The sequence below is a fragment of the Diabrotica virgifera genome, chromosome 1, assembly GCF_917563875.1.
Source record: "Diabrotica virgifera virgifera chromosome 1, PGI_DIABVI_V3a".
NCBI lineage: Eukaryota > Metazoa > Arthropoda > Insecta > Coleoptera > Chrysomelidae > Diabrotica > Diabrotica virgifera.
The window spans coordinates 153,474,955-153,493,878 of record NC_065443.1 but is presented as its reverse complement, the minus strand read 5'-3'; the positions used below and the strand labels follow the sequence as shown (position 1 = coordinate 153,493,878).

At 33.5% G+C, this 18,924-nt stretch overlaps 1 protein-coding gene across 1 annotated transcript in view; it reads left to right on the top strand.

Moving 5' to 3' along the window:
- Positions 1–18,924, top strand: part of LOC114327791 (replication factor C subunit 1) — a 182,865-nt gene that overhangs the window by 100,641 nt on the left and 63,300 nt on the right. The window contains exon 9 of the mRNA XM_028276501.2: positions 16,410–16,633. Within this exon, the coding sequence (XP_028132302.2) occupies positions 16,410–16,633 (224 nt within the window). The remainder of the gene's footprint in view (positions 1–16,409; positions 16,634–18,924) is intronic.

Genomic DNA, 18,924 nt, shown 5'->3' with positions numbered 1-18,924 from the left:
AAAGAGAGTTTCCTCCCAGCTAAGTTTTAAATCTGTAAGCTTCTTTGTGTAGCTTTCAGATTGCTGCCTGCCCTTATATGGTTTGAGTAGAGTCCTATAGTCAGTATTCAATTTTTTTACTTTCTCAGTAACTTTTTTAAATGTAATTGTTGGAACCGATGACTTCTTCCAGATGTTCACTAGAGTGTTTGCAGTTTCTGTTGCTATTATTGAAGCTGGTGGATCTTTGCCTGCCATGATGCCTTTTTTCTCATTCCTGACAAACAAGTAGTGTCGAATTATATCCGCATTCGTGGGAAGTCTTAGCTGGGACATCTCGGCAAGGGTTGCAAAGATAGGACAAAGGGTGGTTTTCCTGGTAGGTGTTCTTGCGCTCATTTTACTTTGTTTGGTATCTGAAACAAAAGCAACTATTATAATATTTTTAACTATAGAAATTTAATTAACTTGAATAAAACGAAATAATGTGAAAAGTAACCAAAATATATTTGAAAGTCAAAATAAATAAAAACACATATTTCTTTACGTAACTGGGGCACCTCCAAAAATGTTCCGAGTGCCTCCAATTTTTGAACACACACTTTTTAAACATTCAAGAAGAGTTTAAACGTAGGGCCGTATCGAAAAATTTTTCCAAAAAAAATCTTTTTTTTAGGGGGTTGGGGCACCTGAAGGGGTTGATTTAAAAAAAAAATTTTTTGGCAAAAAACTTACTTTTATGAATGGCAACTTTTGCCACCCGGGCCATTATCAAATTCGAAAAAACGTTTTTTTCGATCCTACCTACTGTGGGTTGCCAACTGTACTCTCTTTTCTTTTTACTATTATATATTTTCTATCTCTCTTTTCCGACCGACGTTTAAATTGGTAAATTGGTGAAACGCGCCTTAACACACTCCGTTGGTCCAGACCTTTATATTTACCCGCTACACACTAATGGATATTTGAAGCAAAGTGTATGAAGTCGAAACTAAACCGCAGGCTTTTTATTGGTTCCCAAAATTATCTCCATAATGAATAAAATACCTATTTATAACCGCGGTCTCAAAAGTAAAAATCGCTCTGATGATTGCCAACCTTCGAAGCGAAGACGGAATCTAAAGAAGAAGTTGCAATACGACGATTAGAGGAGGAAGGAGTATAGAAAGGATATATAGTATATATAGAAGTATATATATATATATATATATATATATATATATATATATATATATATATATATATATATATATATATAAATGTAAAGAAAAAAGAAGTACTTTGTTGACTTGTTTATAAAAAACACTTTTGAGTTTCGGTGGGTTGGAGTCAATAAAAAGGGGCTGTTAGAATACTATTTTTTATTACTCGAGCTTTCGAATGTGTTTACATTCATTTTCAAGAGCTAAAAAGTAACTGATAAAGTGGAAACAAAGATCATGTAAAAATATAACTCACCAGATAAATCTAGATTGGTTATTAAAACTTGCTAACATTAATACATATAAATAAGAGGAAAACTATTAATATCCATAAAATGAATTCTTCCCAGACTGCATAATATAAATTAATGGCCAAAAGATTTAAATTTTTGAAATGAATTTTGAATTTGAATGATCGGTAAATTGGAAAAAAATTTTAATGCAAAAAGTCAATGTCAGTGAAAAAATCAGCCTACATCGACAAGTAGCTAAAAGTAATTTATTTAAATATATTATAAATTTGACAACATAAAAATTTTGTGCAATGAAGGTAATAAATTCAAAAGGACTTTTTTGGAAATGGTATCTATTAGTAGAAGTGATCATAGTTTAAATAAAAGATCAGAAATTCAAAATTTAAGCAAAATTTATAATTACATCATTTCCTTATAATTTTAAATAATATTCAGAGCACCATAAATATTTCACTTTTTTCACATCCTTATTACATTTCTTTTGTACTTCTGTAAACTACTAAAATATTTTTTTCTCTACTTATTTATTTCTTCTTTCTTTTTTTTTTTTTAACAAATCATCACGTTATAATATATTTAAATAAATTACTTTTAGCTACTTGTCGATGTAGGCTGATTTTTTCACTGACATTGACTTTTTGCATTAAAATTTTTTTCCAATTTACCGATCATTCAAATTCAAAATTCATTTCAAAAATTTAAATCTTTTGGCCATTAATTTATATTATGCAGTCTGGGAAGAATTCATTTTATGGATATTAATAGTTTTCCTCTTATTTATATGTATTAATGTTAGCAAGTTTTAATAACCAATCTAGATTTATCTGGTGAGTTATATTTTTACATGATCTTTGTTTCCACTTTATCAGTTACTTTTTAGCTCTTGAAAATGAATGTAAACACATTCGAAAGCTCGAGTAATAAAAAATAGTATTCTAACAGCCCCTTTTTATTGACTCCAACCCACCGAAACTCAAAAGTGTTTTATATATATATATATATATATATATATATATATATATATATATATATATATATATATATATATGTTCGGAAAGGCTTCCGCGGTTAATACAATGAAACTTAAAGCTAAAATCAATATCAATAAAAGAATTAATATTAAAAATAAACTCACCAGGCTTCCGGGTTGAACCGCGTCGTTGATTTCTAGGCCGAGCTTTCGACGTCCTCTCTGACGTCATCTTCAGGGCTTCCGGGGTCTCAGTCTCCTGAGGCTCCAGATACTACACTCACTACTCACTGCACTACTGTTGTTGTTGACGCTGGGGCCCCAGCGCCAATAAATACCCGCCCCAGCGTCAACAACAACAGTAGTGCAGTGAGTAGTGAGTGTAGTATCTGGAGCCTCAGGAGACTGAGACCCCGGAAGCCCTGAAGATGACGTCAGAGAGGACGTCGAAAGCTCGGCCTAGAAATCAACGACGCGGTTCAACCCGGAAGCCTGGTGAGTTTATTTTTAATATTAATTCTTTTATTGATATTGATTTTAGCTTTAAGTTTCATATATATATATATATATATATATATATATATATATATATATATATATATATATATATATATATATATATATATATACATATACAGTTTTTGGTTATTGGGTTATGCAGCAATTGATAAGTGTACTCTTTTAAGTCTTTATTCCGAGCTTTCGTTCATGATTATGAACATCGTCAGGGTGCTACAATTATATTATATATGTGAAACAATATGAAAATATGTATATAAAATTATATGTACTTACAACTTATTGAGGATATTTCAAATAGGTGGTCATTAAAATGAGAATTGTACTTATTAAAATGGTCATGTAATGTCTCGATAAAACAAAATTATTCAAATAAAAATTTTATAATTTAGTTCAACTTCAAAATCGACGAAATATAAAATGACACTTGGACATTCATGACATGGCATTATTTGAAATATCTAACAAAAATTTTTAAAGATGATCAATTTAGTAAACGACCAATAGGGTCAATGATAATTAAGAAAGTATTTTTTAAATTTTATAAATTACTGTTGAAATTATAAATTAAGGTAAAATTTAAAAAAATTAGTAAGATTTTTTGATCAAGTTTAATTAGAAGTTTTAAATTATTTATATAAAAGTAATTTATAAAGTTGTTGACAAAAATTAATTTATACAAAAGTAATTTATAATGTTGTTGACAAGTCAGAGTATCTAGAAGAGGAGTTAGGAGATAACTCACGATTATCTAAAAATAGTAGATAAGAAAACATTTCATTTAGGTGGCCTATATCAGTACGATGATTCATCGAATTTGGATTTTTATTTATGTGAACCATTTCCAAAAAAAGCCGCTTTGAAGTATGTGACTCACGGTCCAATATTTTAGCGTTATTGTAATCAATTCGATGATTATTATTGAAAACATGTTCACCCAATGCACTTCTGTCAGGGTACAATCTGCAGTCTGACTTGTGTGAAGTTATTCTGTCTTTTAATCTTCTTGATGTTTGACCAATATATATTTGATTACAATCAAAACAAGGAAGACTGTAGACTGTACCAGTTTTAGAAAGCATTGGAGTCTTGTCTTTGACGTTTGAAAAAACCTTATTGACTGTGAGAGTCGTCTTAAATGTTTTTTCAAACGTCAAACTTTCAAAATTTTTGTTAGATATTTCAAATAATGCCATGTCATGAATGTCCAAGTGTCATTTTATATTTCGTCGATTTTGAAGTTGAACTAAATTATAAAATTTTTATTTGAATAATTTTGTTTTATCGAGACATTACATGACCATTTTAATAAGTACAATTCTCATTTTAATGACCACCTATTTGAAATATCCTCAATAAGTTGTAAGTACATATAATTTTATATACATATTTTCATATTGTTTCACATATATAATATAATTGTAGCACCCTGACGATGTTCATAATCATGAACGAAAGCTCGGAATAAAGACTTAAAAGAGTACACTTATCAATTGCTGCATAACCCAATAACCAAAAACTGTACATTTACTGTCAGCAAAGACTCATTGTCTTCTTAATATATATATATATATATATATATATATATATATATATATATATATATATATATATATATATATATATATATATATATATATATATATATATAGTATATATAGAAAGTCATAGTTGAAAAATTTAAGCGACTGGTTTAAATTCAGTTTCTTAGAACTCTTCAGAGCAGCAGCAGATAGATTAAAGATAGTGTTTAGGCAATACGTAAAGTATCCTTAACAATAGTAACCTATACTTATTGTACGGTTATAGAGTATATTCCCATAGGTAAGCTGGTTAAGAGTAGATAACGATTTTTCATATGTAATTTAAAGTATTATCTGCATAAATGGCACAAAGAATATTTGCTACGAGAGGTATATGGTTCAAAATGCATACAGTATCACGACTAATAAGTTATGTTCACATACATGTAGAGTACTTACAGTTTTATTCCTTGATGACGTGTCACATCAGAGCTCTGATTGAATTCCATAATCCATTTGGTTCATTTGTAAGGCACTCACTAATACGCTAAATAAATCATCGTCGATAATACTGAGCAGATTGAATTATCTGAGCGGTATAAAACGATAGCAAAAAAAGCCGGTAAAATGCGGCCTTTTTACGAATAGCGGGAGCGTCGATAGATTAGAGATGATTCTCGTTAGGAAGCTTTTGACGATCTGCCCCGGCGAGGGGTTCAAATGCGAGTCTCAACAATAACCTGGAGTTTCCAGAAAGGTTACATAAATACTACTTGAATTTTAAGTAATCAGTAGTACAGGGGCGTAACTAATTATTTTAGTGAGCCGTGTATAATATATTTATTGTACATATTGCCGGGGGCGACAGGCGAGAGAGATGGCCTATATCACCTCGAAGAGAGGGGATTGGCAAAGATGTGCACAACGATAAGAAATGTTTGAAGAAATTAGAGTTTATATACACAAGGGGTAACAACGATAAAATGGAGGAAAACGATAAGTTTTCCCCCTAGGGATAGATTTTAATCTTCCAGGGGAATCACAGCGATTTTCGTAATACCACGAAGAAAATCACCGTGAGTAGTGTGAATCTTGACAGTACGAACTAGACCATCCTTACCAGGCAATACATCTATTACCCTGGCAGTTGGCCATAAGAGTGGAGGAGTACCATCCTCCTTCAACAGAACCAAATCCCCGATCTTGACAGGGTCAGTAGGGTCGGTCCATTTATTTCTTTGCTGCAGGAGGCAAAGATAGTCTTTTTTCCACAATTTCCAAAATTGCTGTTGAATTTTACTAATACGCTGAAAAAGATTCAACCTATTTTCAGGTATCTCTGAAACACTTGGTTCAGGGGGCGCGGTTAAACTTCTTTGAACTAAGAAGTGAGCTGGAGATAGGAAAGCGAAGTCATTGGCGTCAGACGACATCCTAGTGATGGGTCTCGAATTTAGAATAGCCTCGATTTGGCATAATACTGTGTTAAACACTTCAAAGGTGAAGTGGGAATTTCCTATAATTCGATAGAGGTGATACTTCACACTCTTTATTCCTACCTCATGGAGGCCGAATTGATGGGGGTTGCGGGGAACACCCATCTTGAAAGTTATGGAGTTTTGAGTACAGAATTCCTTAATCTGTTCCGAATTATTTTGATTTAAGAAAAAATCATAGAATTCGCGCATTTCATTTTTTGCCCCATGGAAATTTGTGGCATTGTCGCTCCAAATAATACTGGGCGTGGATCTTCTGGCAATAAACCTTTTCAGAGTAAGAATATAGGCTTCTGCGCTTAATCCTGTGACGAGTTCGATATGAACACATTTAGTGCTCATGCAAATGAAATAGGCTACGTATGCTTTGTAAAGCGGTGCCTTCCTCAAATGTGAGGACTTAATTAAGAAGAACCCCCCATAGTCCACTGAGACGACTTGGAAGGGTCTAGTGGGGAGTACACGATCGGGATGCATATCTGCCATCTGTTGAACAGAATTGGGTGTCATGAATCGGAAACAGTTTACACACTTACGAATTAAGCGTTTAATCTGTCTTAATCCGTCAATTGGCCAGTACTTCATTTTGACATACGAAAGTACTGTTTGCGCGCCTGAATGTAATAACTTATGATGAGCTTGAGTCAAGATTAGTTCTACAACTCGACATTTAGAAGGAAGTAGAATGGGGTGTTTTTGATTATACGATATGGGGGCGTGTCGGAGACGTCCTCCCACACGAATCAGCCCATCATTATGTTGTAGGAAGGGGTTGAGTTTACGAATGGCTTTATTGGTCACGAGTTTAGCATTTTTCAATTCAAGAATCTCTTTTTTAAAGTAGATACTTTGGATATACCTGATGATCGCGTGATCAGCGATCTCCATTTCGGGTGGCGTCAATATATCCGTATCTCGTGGAGAGTTATTTATTTTCTTTTTAATATTACTGATGAATCTAAAAAGATAAGCGACAATTCTTTGAATTTTACGAAAAGAAGAAGATTTAGCGAATAGATTTTCAAAGGTGTCGTTGAGTTCGTGATTTGTTGCTATGTTTGAGACAACTAACTTCCTTAATTCAGGAAGATCATCCTGAAAATGAGGAATTTGATGAAGAGAAAAATCGATGGGATTGTCTCTAATAAAGCTAGGTCCGCATAACCAGTCTTCGGTGGTCTGGGGATTATCAAAGACATTTATCCCTCTGGAAGCGGGGTCAGCGATGTTTTCGTGACTTCTGACGAAATGGAAATCACAAGGAAAAGTTTCCAACAAGGAATTGACCTTTTGAATTCTGTTTTGTACAAAAATGTTCCAAATGTGTTTTTTAGAAAGTATCCAAGACAAGGCAATTGTAGAGTCAGCAAAGAGATGAGATGAAGATATACTCAAATTTTTCTTGAAGATGTGAAAAAGTCTATGAGCCAGAGTGACTCCCAACACTATTCCACAAAGTTCCAATTTGGGGATGGTGAGTTTATTTTTTAGCGGAGAAATTTTGTTTTTAGAAGCGATAAGCCGCGACGATACAGAAAAGTCTGAGTATGTCGCTTTGAGATACACACAAGTGCTGTATATTTTTTCCGATGCGTCGGTGAAAATAATTAATTGAACATCAACAACTTTCTTTTGTAAAAGTAAGCATCGAGGTACCTTGACCTCTTCTATAGTTTTGAATGTCGATAAGAGGTTTTGCCAATTTTTCATAATGATGGGTGAGTCAATGGGTTGATCCCAGTCCAATTTCTGGGACCATATTTCCTGTATCAAGAGCTTAGCGTTCACAAGGACAGGGGATAACCATCCTAGCGGGTCATACAAAGTAGCAATGTAGGAGAGAATAGTACGTTTAGTAACAACATTAGCCAATTTGAAGATAGGAGTTTTAAACGAAAAGTGGTCGCGTTCTGAATCCCAGAATATGCCTAAGACTTTATCAGATCCCGTGAAGTTAAGACTGACTTCAGAGACGGGATTTAAATTGTGTTGAGACAGAAATTCTGAAGAACTGCAGTTCCACTTGTGGAGGAGGAAACCATGGGTTTCTAGCAAAGAAGTTAATTGTTCGAAAAGACAACTTAATTCATGAAGACTGTCAGCACCGCTGATCAGGTCATCCATATAGATAGATTCTTGCAGAACACTAGTAGCAAGTTCGTGGGTATGTTTGTTGTTGTCAGCGATGTGCTTGATAACTCTTTGAGCGATAAATGGGCTACTTGGGAGCCCGAAGGGTAATCTTTGAAATTGATAGCACCGTAAAGGCTGCTGAATATTGTCCCTAAAGAGAAAATTTAACAGAAATGTTTCAGTGGGACAAATGGCGATTTGTAGGAACATAGCCTTGATGTCGCCTACTAGTGCGAATTTAAACTGACGAAACTTAGCGAGAATGTCAAAAAGTTCATGTTGGACGACATAACCTTTGTCTATGACGTCACTGAGGGAGATTCCCGTAGACGATTTATTGTTTGGATCGAAAACTATACGAGTGGAAGTAGTAGAGTTGGATTTGAAAACGGGAAAGTGAGGGAGAAAGTAATTAGGTTTACCTGAGTCATTTAGCATTTTTAACGGCACTTGAATTATTTGTCCGTTATTGAGATATTCCGATATAATGTCCTGATATTTTTCCAATAAATCAGAGTTGAGTTGAAAACGTTTCTCGAGACTGAGAAAACGTCTTTTTGCCGAGAGAAACGAATTTCCCATGTCTATATCTTCGATAGGGAGTTTGAGATTGAGTGTGGACTCATATCGTCCATTGGGGAGAACATTAACATGTTTTACAAAATTAATTTCAGCGGGGTGATCATTAATGAGATCGGTGTTCTGAGGAGCGGCTTCTTCCAGCTCCCAGAATTTTTGTAAATGATCGGATAGTTCCTCGTTGGACACTACCGGCTCATTTACGGCGGAAGGAGTGTTATGAGAACAACAAGTAACGAGAGAGTTTGAATAAAATTCCAAAGCCTTTTTAGTATTTTTCGACTTAAGAGCAAAGTCTGGAACTGACCCTGATATCGTGTACCCGAGTAGAGTGCGTTGAAGAACGGGAAGACCTTTTCCCAAACGAATTATTTCAGGTTGAATGATATCGTTATACAGGTCTGCACCGAGCAGGATACCAATTGGGGATGTTACATGGAACATCGGATCACCTAATGGTATCTCTGAGGGTATGTTTAGTTTGCTCGCCGAAATAGAAATTTGAGGAAGCGGATTTGTTATCTTTGGGAGTACAGAGCACGAGATGTCAAAAGGAACGTCGTTAGCGACAGCGAAAATTGTTGTATCTACAATAGATTGAGACGAGGATGAGGTGGAGTTAATTCCATTGATCCGTAATTTTCCATCTCTAGTGGTGAGTGACAGTTCCTTTACGAGGTCAGCACTAATAAATGAAACCTGTGAGGCCGAGTCTAAAAGTGCCTTTGCGAAGACCCTCTTGCCGCTAGGAGCGACAAGATAGACCTGGAGTGTGCTTAATAACACCAAATGATTATCAAGCGAGGCTGCAGATAGAGCCATTGAATGTGGAGTCGAATTTTGAAGATTAACTTCCGTTTCAGGAGCTCTAACATGTGAGGGCCCCTGTTGTGAATTACCCTGTGTATGGGAGTTATTTGAGATAGCGGTTTTATTATGATTATTTGAGTTGTGTTGGCCAACAGCCGCGGAAGGGTTACTATGACCCGTTTTGTCGAAATGGAGCAACGTGTGATGACGAGATTTACAAACTATGCAAGAGAATTTGGATTTACACTGATCGAGCATGTGAGACCCAAGACAATTAATACAAAATTTATTTTGTTTGACAAAACTAAAACGTTCTTTAGAATTCAACTGCTTGAACTGAGGACAAGAGTAGATCGAGTGAGAGTCGTTGCAATAGGAACATTTCTTAGGACCTAAGCGAGGCGAAAGGTTACTGGTAGAAGTGTCTGAGGCTAGGTGTAAAGAGTGTCTGGAAGTAGTAGTCGATTTTGGTTTTGATTGAGATTGAATATTCTCAAGATGAACAACGCGTGTCTCGATTTCCCCTAGAAAATGGACAAAATCAGGGGTAGCTTGGCTACCACCGGATTGGAACTCAAGAGCCCTAATGGTAGGTGCGTCGAGTTTCTGAGTAGCGATATGTATGAGAAGTAAATGCAAGAGATCTGAAGGGGGCCTATTCAAGTTCAATAGGGCCTTGAAATTATTTGACATGACCGTATGAAAATTTCTTAATTGTGAGTGATTTGCGTTTCCAGAAATAGGAGGCGCATCAAGAATTTGAGAGATGAGAGTTTTGATAAGCGATTTAGAGTTGGCGTACCTTTGTGTCAGGTTATCCCGGGCTATTTTGTAATTGTCACCTGTGAGTGGGATATGCTCGAGAAGCGTCAAAGGCTCGGAAGTTAGAAAACTTTTGAGGTAAATGAGTTTTTCCAGATCACTTAATGTAGTATCAGATCCTATTATTGTATCAAAGGTCTCAATGAATGAATTGTATTCAGTAACTAAGCCACTAAATGGTTTTAACTGAATACGAGGGAGGTTTACTGTTCGTTGCCTAGCCATAGACTGTGAGGTTAGAGAAGAATTAGGGTCAAATTGGAGGGAGGGGGTAGCAGTCACATTAGAACTTTCAATGACCTCTAACCTTTCTTCCAATAGAGAAATTGTATCCAAATATTTATCAAAAACCACAGAGGAATCAGTAGAGGGGGTAGGTTCCTCGGGGATCGTCTCCAGCACATTTTGAGCATCGCGGAAAAGTCCGTAAGAATGTTTGAGTTGTGAAATTATTTCACGAATTTTATATTTGTTTAGAGAATTAAGAGTTGTGGGAACCGAATCAGCCAACTTGGTTATATCAAGTTTTGCGGTGAGCCTCTGTCGGTTATATTTTGATCGGTCAGCCATGTTGCGAGAATGTGAGATTAGATAGATTATTTGCAAATGTCTAAACCTATAAATCGATGCGAAAATGAGAGAATATGTACAATATATTATATATTACACGTTTAATAGTGTGAGATTGGCTTAATAGTATCACCCTGTATGAGCGCAGATTAGTATATGAAATGCAAAACTATAAAATTTCAAAATATATGCAATTTTCCAAAATGGGTATTTTTCAGCAAGTGTGAGACACCCTTAACAAGTATTTAAATTAATTAAATTGAAGGAAAAAACAATTATTTATTTTCTATAGTTTTCTAGAAGTGTAAAATGAGCTTAAGCGAAGCTAAATGTAGCAAAAACTTACAATTTATGCAAGAAAACAAAATTATTTTTAATAATTTTTGTAACCTGTGAACCAGGCTTAATCGGATTCAAAATTATAAATTTAATTTAAATCAAAAGGTTGAACAAACAATGTTAAAATTATAACACCCGTACTATCAGCCAAGAAATGAGTACACTTTTTGTATACTATAAACAGAAAAATATATTTACGAAAATAAAATAATGTAATATATGCAAATATTTTTTCATACAAACAAAACGACTCCTTTATTTGAACAAAGCAAGTAGTTTCTGAAATTGCACGTGTAGACCGGGCTTAACAACCTACCAGCTATTGTAGAGACGTGCTGGGTTAAATACTGAGAATTTGAGTGCAGAAAGAGAGGAATATTTTATTTTTGTGCCGGGGCGGCGTGGCTTGGAAATTTCCAAATGCAACAGAAAGACACTATAAATGAAAAACCGTTATTCTCAGAATAGAGATTATCAAAATATGCAAATACGAAGGACCTTGAGGATTTAATTAATAAATAATTAATATGATACGGCTCGATGGAACAGAAATGTTTAGGCAATACGTAAAGTATCCTTAACAATAGTAACCTATACTTATTGTACGGTTATAGAGTATATTCCCATAGGTAAGCTGGTTAAGAGTAGATAACGATTTTTCATATGTAATTTAAAGTATTATCTGCATAAATGGCACAAAGAATATTTGCTACGAGAGGTATATGGTTCAAAATGCATACAGTATCACGACTAATAAGTTATGTTCACATACATGTAGAGTACTTACAGTTTTATTCCTTGATGACGTGTCACATCAGAGCTCTGATTGAATTCCATAATCCATTTGGTTCATTTGTAAGGCACTCACTAATACGCTAAATAAATCATCGTCGATAATACTGAGCAGATTGAATTATCTGAGCGGTATAAAACGATAGCAAAAAAAGCCGGTAAAATGCGGCCTTTTTACGAATAGCGGGAGCGTCGATAGATTAGAGATGATTCTCGTTAGGAAGCTTTTGACGATCTGCCCCGGCGAGGGGTTCAAATGCGAGTCTCAACAATAACCTGGAGTTTCCAGAAAGGTTACATAAATACTACTTGAATTTTAAGTAATCAGTAGTACAGGGGCGTAACTAATTATTTTAGTGAGCCGTGTATAATATATTTATTGTACAGATAGTGATGATAATATCCAACCTCCGATTGAGAGACGGCACTTAAAGAAGAAGTTGCAATACAGTAAATCAGCAGATGAAAATCCAATGTATGGCCTTCCGTACGACATAATTGGGTAGGCTTATCGTTCCATCTTATTCAAAAAGTCGAAAAATTTATCGTAAAATGAAGTTTAAAAAAAAAGGGATACATAAATTAATATTTAAAAATACATATGGATATAGGATATATTATGTATATGTATACGCATACTTTGTAAAATTGTAAACAATAACAAAACAAAAAAAAACTATTTAAAAAATGTTATTATCTATTAGTAGATTTTCTTTTTTGTATATATTTGTTTTCTTTCTTTCTTTCCGGGACATTAGTAACTACTTAGATAAAGTTAAATAGGCGGGTTGTGAGATAAAATTGAAAATGTTGTTCTGAAGCTATTTATTAAAATTTATAAAATTGAAAAATTATGAAATATTTAGTTAAGGCATTTTTTTAGTTATTAAAACTTTTTTAAATAATCTTTTGGGCAAAACTGAACTGTGTAATCGGGAAGAGGTAAGTTGACCTTCATTTGTGCGGGGAGAGGAGCTATTATGGGATATGGCTAATTATTTGGGCACTCGACAGTCGGAAAATAATAACGACGATTTTTTAATAAGCAATTTAAGTAATTTTTCAGTAGGCCATTTAAATGTACGATCTTTAAATACTGGTTTTGACGAGTTTACAAACTATATGATGGAATTGGACATTGACATGTTGGGGTTGACTGAGACATGGCTAAACTCCGACATGCCAAGTTTCGCCTACAGACTTCCGGGATATAGGTTTGTAAGAAAGGACAGATTAGCAAGAGGGAGTGGCGTTGCACTTTATATTAAAAATAATATAAAATTTTCTTTGATCAATTTAAACTTTCCCTTTTTTGAACACATTGCCATAGAATTCACTGTGAAAAGTATAAACTATATACTTATTAATATTTACAGGCCACCTTCTGTAAGCGAATCTGTTTTTCTAGACCAGTTTGGGGATTTACTGGGTTAAGTAACCGTTGCACATAAGAACATTATTATTGTCGGCGATTTAAATATCAACTTTTTAAGTAATACAACATACCCAAACAGACTAAAAAACTTGTTACAAACTTTACAATTTAATCAGCATATTAAAGAGCCCACGAGGTTTAATTTTACAAATAACACATAACACATCTAGTTTAATCGATATAATTATTAGTAGTCAAAACATACAATGCATAAAATCAGGATCGCTGGCAATATCTCAATGTGTGACGGATCATAACCTGGTCTACACAATACTAAATCTGCCTAAAATAACCTGCCACAAAAAAAACTGTAACGTACAGAGACTACAATAACATCATTTATGATTTATTAATGGAAGAATGCTGGATTGGCGGCAGCTTTTTGTGACTGATAGTATTGACGAAAAAGTTGAGATTTTCACGTCTAACATAAATAAAATTTTAAATAAGCATGCCCAGTGAAAACCAAGAAAATTTCCGAAAAACCTTATTTGCCATGGATAACTACCAACATAAAACAGTTGATTAAGCTTAGAGATAAAGCACATAAAAAATATATGAGAACAAAGACGGAAGGGTCTCTACAGTACTACAGACAATTGAGGAATTTTACCAAACATGCTATAATACGGGAAAAAATCACATTTTTTAATACATTTGGACAGAGTAAAGGGAAGGAGTTTTGGAAAACAGCAAAAAAACTCAATCTTACTTATAACGAAAATCAATTATATAATATACCAGATAAATCTTAACAATGCGACAAATATACACAACTTTTTTTTTCAGAAATCGATAACAAAAACAACACAGTTTCTACAGATTTGATAGAATTTTATAAAAGCAACAGACTTACAGAGAGCACTGACGACTTTAATTTTACACTATTGGACAGGGAAAAGTTAAATAAAATCGTCTCCAAAATATCGTCTAATGCAGCTGGTGATGATGGGTTAACAAATAAAAGATATAAAATTATGCTACCCTTTTTGTGCAGATGTATTACTGAATATAATTAATTCGTGTATTTTGAATTCATTCTATCCATCGGGCTGGAAAAGCTCTTATTAAACCATTACCTAAAATACCTGAACCAACGGAGCTGGAAGATCTGAGACCAATAAGTATACTTCCTGTCTTATCTAACATTTTTGAAAATCACTTATATAATCAAATTGAGTCATTTGTTGAAATTAACAAAATAATACCTGATTGCCAGTCAGGTTTCCAGAAAAATTTCAGTACCACTACAACACTAGTCAGTATTTTCAATGACATCAGAGAAAATGAAGAAAAACAAAATAGTACTTGTATGACCCTTTTGGATTTCAGTAAAACATTTGATACTATTGGTCACGAGATGCTGTTAGCCAAACTTCATTACTTTGGCTTTTCTAACAGTGCAGTCAATCTCATGCAAAACCTACTGACGAATAGATGTAGTTGTGTTTTTGTTAAAAAAGACTCGAGTGTTGACAAGTCAGAATTTAAATTAGTTAAAAATGGCGTCCCACAAGGTTCGGTAATTTCACCTCTGTTATTTTCCATTTATGTTGCTGACATGAAAAACTGCATTAAATTCTGTAAATTTAAGCAGTTTCCTGATGACTCCCAGTTAAAAATACCTATAAATAAACACACCATAAGAGACACTCAAAATAAAGTAATTGCGGACCTTAAATGTATATCTTCCTATGCAGAAAATCACAATTTACAATTAAATGCATCCAAATCGCAAATAATAATTATAAATAAAAATAAAAATGCCAGAGAACTTATCGAAAATATATTACAAATTAACATTAATAACAACCCAATTCCCATCGTAAAACATGCAAAAAATTTGGGCATTATCTTTGATAATGTAAATTATCTCTTTCCAAATACATGTAAAGAACAAGTTAACTGCAGCATATTTCAGATTAAAAAATTTATATAAAATAAAAAAATACTTAACATCTAAACAAAAATATTATCTTTGCAATACTCTTGTCTTGTCCCTGTTTGATTATGGTGACGTAGTTTATGGCGACTCTATATCTTGGTTGCTTAAAAAGTCAATCCAAAAAATCCAAAATAGTTGTGTAAGATTTTCATATAGAATTCCGTATAATCACCATATAACTCCTCACCTTAATCAACATAACATTCTTAAAATGGTTTATCGAAGGAGGCAACATATATATAATTTTATATGCAAAATTGTTAAGACTGGGAAACCTCCATATTTAAAAGAAAAATTTTCAGATTTGTCTAGAATACATACTACACGGAACACTGGAACATTTCTTCTTCCGCGTCACAGAACTGCCAAACTACCAAAAATAATTTTCTTATCTAGCTGTCAAAATGTGGAACGGGCTGTCAACAAGAACAAAAAACTTGTCTCTGGTTAAATTTAGAAAGTACATAAGAAACATGTTATTACAAGAACAACTTAACTAAATTAAATTATTAACAACTATTTTTTTTACCATCTATCCGGCTGTCGAGAATCTACACACTATCCTGCTTCTCGTCCTTGGCCCTTTTTCGTTGGGTCTAATAAGTTATATAAATATTATCTTATTTGATTTGTTAATGCCCTTCTCCTTCAACACAGTTCGGTTTTAGTTTAATTTATTAATTTTTTCTATTGTCTAATATTAAATATTACTTCTCTTTTGGGTCTTTTCACAAAGGTCTACCTTTGTGGTGGACTTTCTGTAATCGGTTTATAATCGTGAGAAGATCCTTTTTTGTCTAAAAACATTATGTAATTATTTCTGTTGTATATTGTAATATTCTGTTTTTTGACAAAATCAACTTTTTGTATTTGTATAATTGGGCAGGACTTCAGTAACAGTACATACAGTTGTTTTTTGTGATTTGCAGTTTAATATTGGTAATAGCGCTGGTCTGATAAGTTTGTTTGTTCCACTGAACATTGAAGTTGTTTGATTACCTGCACAGATATTTAAATTACATTCTGTTTTAACTTCTACAGGCAAAACAAAAACTGATAAAAAGCGAGTTCTTCTTATGGATGAAGTTGATGGTATGGCAGGAAATGAAGATAGGGGTGGTATCCAGGAACTAATAAATCTCATAAAAACAACCAGTGTACCGATTATTTGTATGTGTAATGACAGGAACCACCAAAAGATGAGATCATTAGTTAATTATTGTTTTGATTTACGATTTAGTAAGCCCAGATTGGAGCAAATTCGGGTAAGTACACTTAATCATTATATTTTATATATATATATATATATATATATATATATATATATTTAAAAAACAAAAAATAGAAGTCAATCTTTGAACACACTCAGTGATCAAAAGATACAAAGTTGGTTAACCGACCAATAGTGAATGTGTGAGTTATTCGTAAGGGGATTTTTCCACATTCTCTATTTCATTTGTTTGATATATATATATATATATATATATATATATATATATATATATATATATATATATATATTAGAGTGGCCCTTAAGATATATGAGAAAATTTAAATTTTGAAATTTCAACCTCTCACCCCCCAAAAGTGTTCCATTATACATCAAACTTAAACGTGCGAAATTTCATGAACATCGGTGAATATTTAGAGGTGGCCCCGGGTCTGGGCAATTAAATAATTGATAGATATGAGATATTACTTTATTACATTTAGGTACATAATTTTTACACACACATATTTACATAATTGTTTACCTTAAAGTTTCTATAATATTTAACACTTACATGAAAAATTCACTGCAGTTCTTACTTATTATCTTGTTTTGTTTTCAAGATTTTGGTTTTTCGGTGCGCCGCAACTACTTGTATGAGGTATTGTAGTTGTTCTTCCTTATTCGTGAGTTTTTTGTTGAATTTTTGTGAACTAATTCTTCAATTAGTGCAACTCCTCTTTCTGCCCTATCATTTGTCGTCACTAAATTCTTCACCATACTGGTAACATATAACACTATAAATAAGGAATTGTCAAGATTGGATCGAATGGAACAGAACAACGTAGAACTGGATCCTATAACATCCACAAGAAATAATACGAGGAAAATATCAATACCATATATAAAAGGACTATCCGAGAAACTTAAAACAATAGGAAATAAATTCAACATTTCAACAACATTCCAAACAACAAACACATTGTGATCTATTCTATCTAAAACTAAACCTAACAATGAACAAGAAAGAACAAAGAATTGTATTTATAAAATACCTTGTGAATGCGAACAATTTTATTTAGGTGAAACATCAAGACCATTAGACGTTAAAATAAGTGAACATCAGTCTTATATTAAAAATAGAGAATTTGATAGATCTCAAATATGTCAACATGCATGGGATAATGAACATAGAGTTCAGTGGAGAGATTCAAGTATAGTCCTGAAAGAAACAGATAGTAAAAAGAGAAAAATCAAAGAAGCGGCTCTAATTATGCTAAATGAAAACAATTGTGTCGCAAATTCCTCGGTAGAATGCAGTAGGATGTGGTTACCCATACTAAAAGAGGAAGTCAATAGAAAGAAAATACCACGATTAGTATGGTCATTAACATATCAAGTTAGTACATATTTTATATTTTAGCATTATTTATATAATATCTATGTACTATTAATATTATTTATAATTTAAAATAGCATATATACATTAAAGTTAGAATTTGGTATTAGTTTTGAGAGTAAACTAAATGTAAGCCCAAATACTTACGATGTCGGGGTAGTACCACGAGGTTTTTTCCTGGTTTTCCCTCGTGATTTACTATGGAATCTCTAGCGCGAGAATTTTCTGCCATCGTTGCATTTGGTTGTCTTTTTAAAGACAGATCACATGCTATGATTTTTTGTGGCGGATATTCTTGAGTTGGGGTTGATTTCATGTAATCGAATGAACTATCTTTTAGTAAAGTCGTTCCAGGAACGCAGCTCATCAATATTGGCAATATCATTTTAAAGTCTTCTACTTAGTATTTAGACTAATGTCTAATACATGCCTGAATTGCCGATATAAATGAGTCAGATTAAATCAATTATTAGAAGAATTTTTTACTAAGCAACAACATTTTTGTTTGTTTAGTATTATTTTGTATCTTACAACGACACCCGACTTGAACGTCGAAACGTTAATAAATTCATTTTTTTTAGTAAAATTGTGGCTTACTTCCCATTGAAAATACTTCAAAATGGAACATAGAAAACAAAGAATTGTTCGCGGTATGACCCTACTGATTTGTTAGCATTAGCATGCTCCGTGTAACTGATCCAATGGATACGGCATGCGCTCGTCTACATATAAACCCCCACCGCTTGGATCGCCGAGGCTGAGCGCAGAGCGGGAGCACCAACGTATCCACTATGTGGAGCAGCTACACGGAGCACCAACGTAATGGATACGTACCTTGAGATGGGTACGCAGACGACTACTAAGGGTAAGCTGGGTCGACAGAGTTAAAAATGAGAGGATCCTCAGTCGGCTGAACCAAACAGCACAACTGGTCAATATAATAAAGA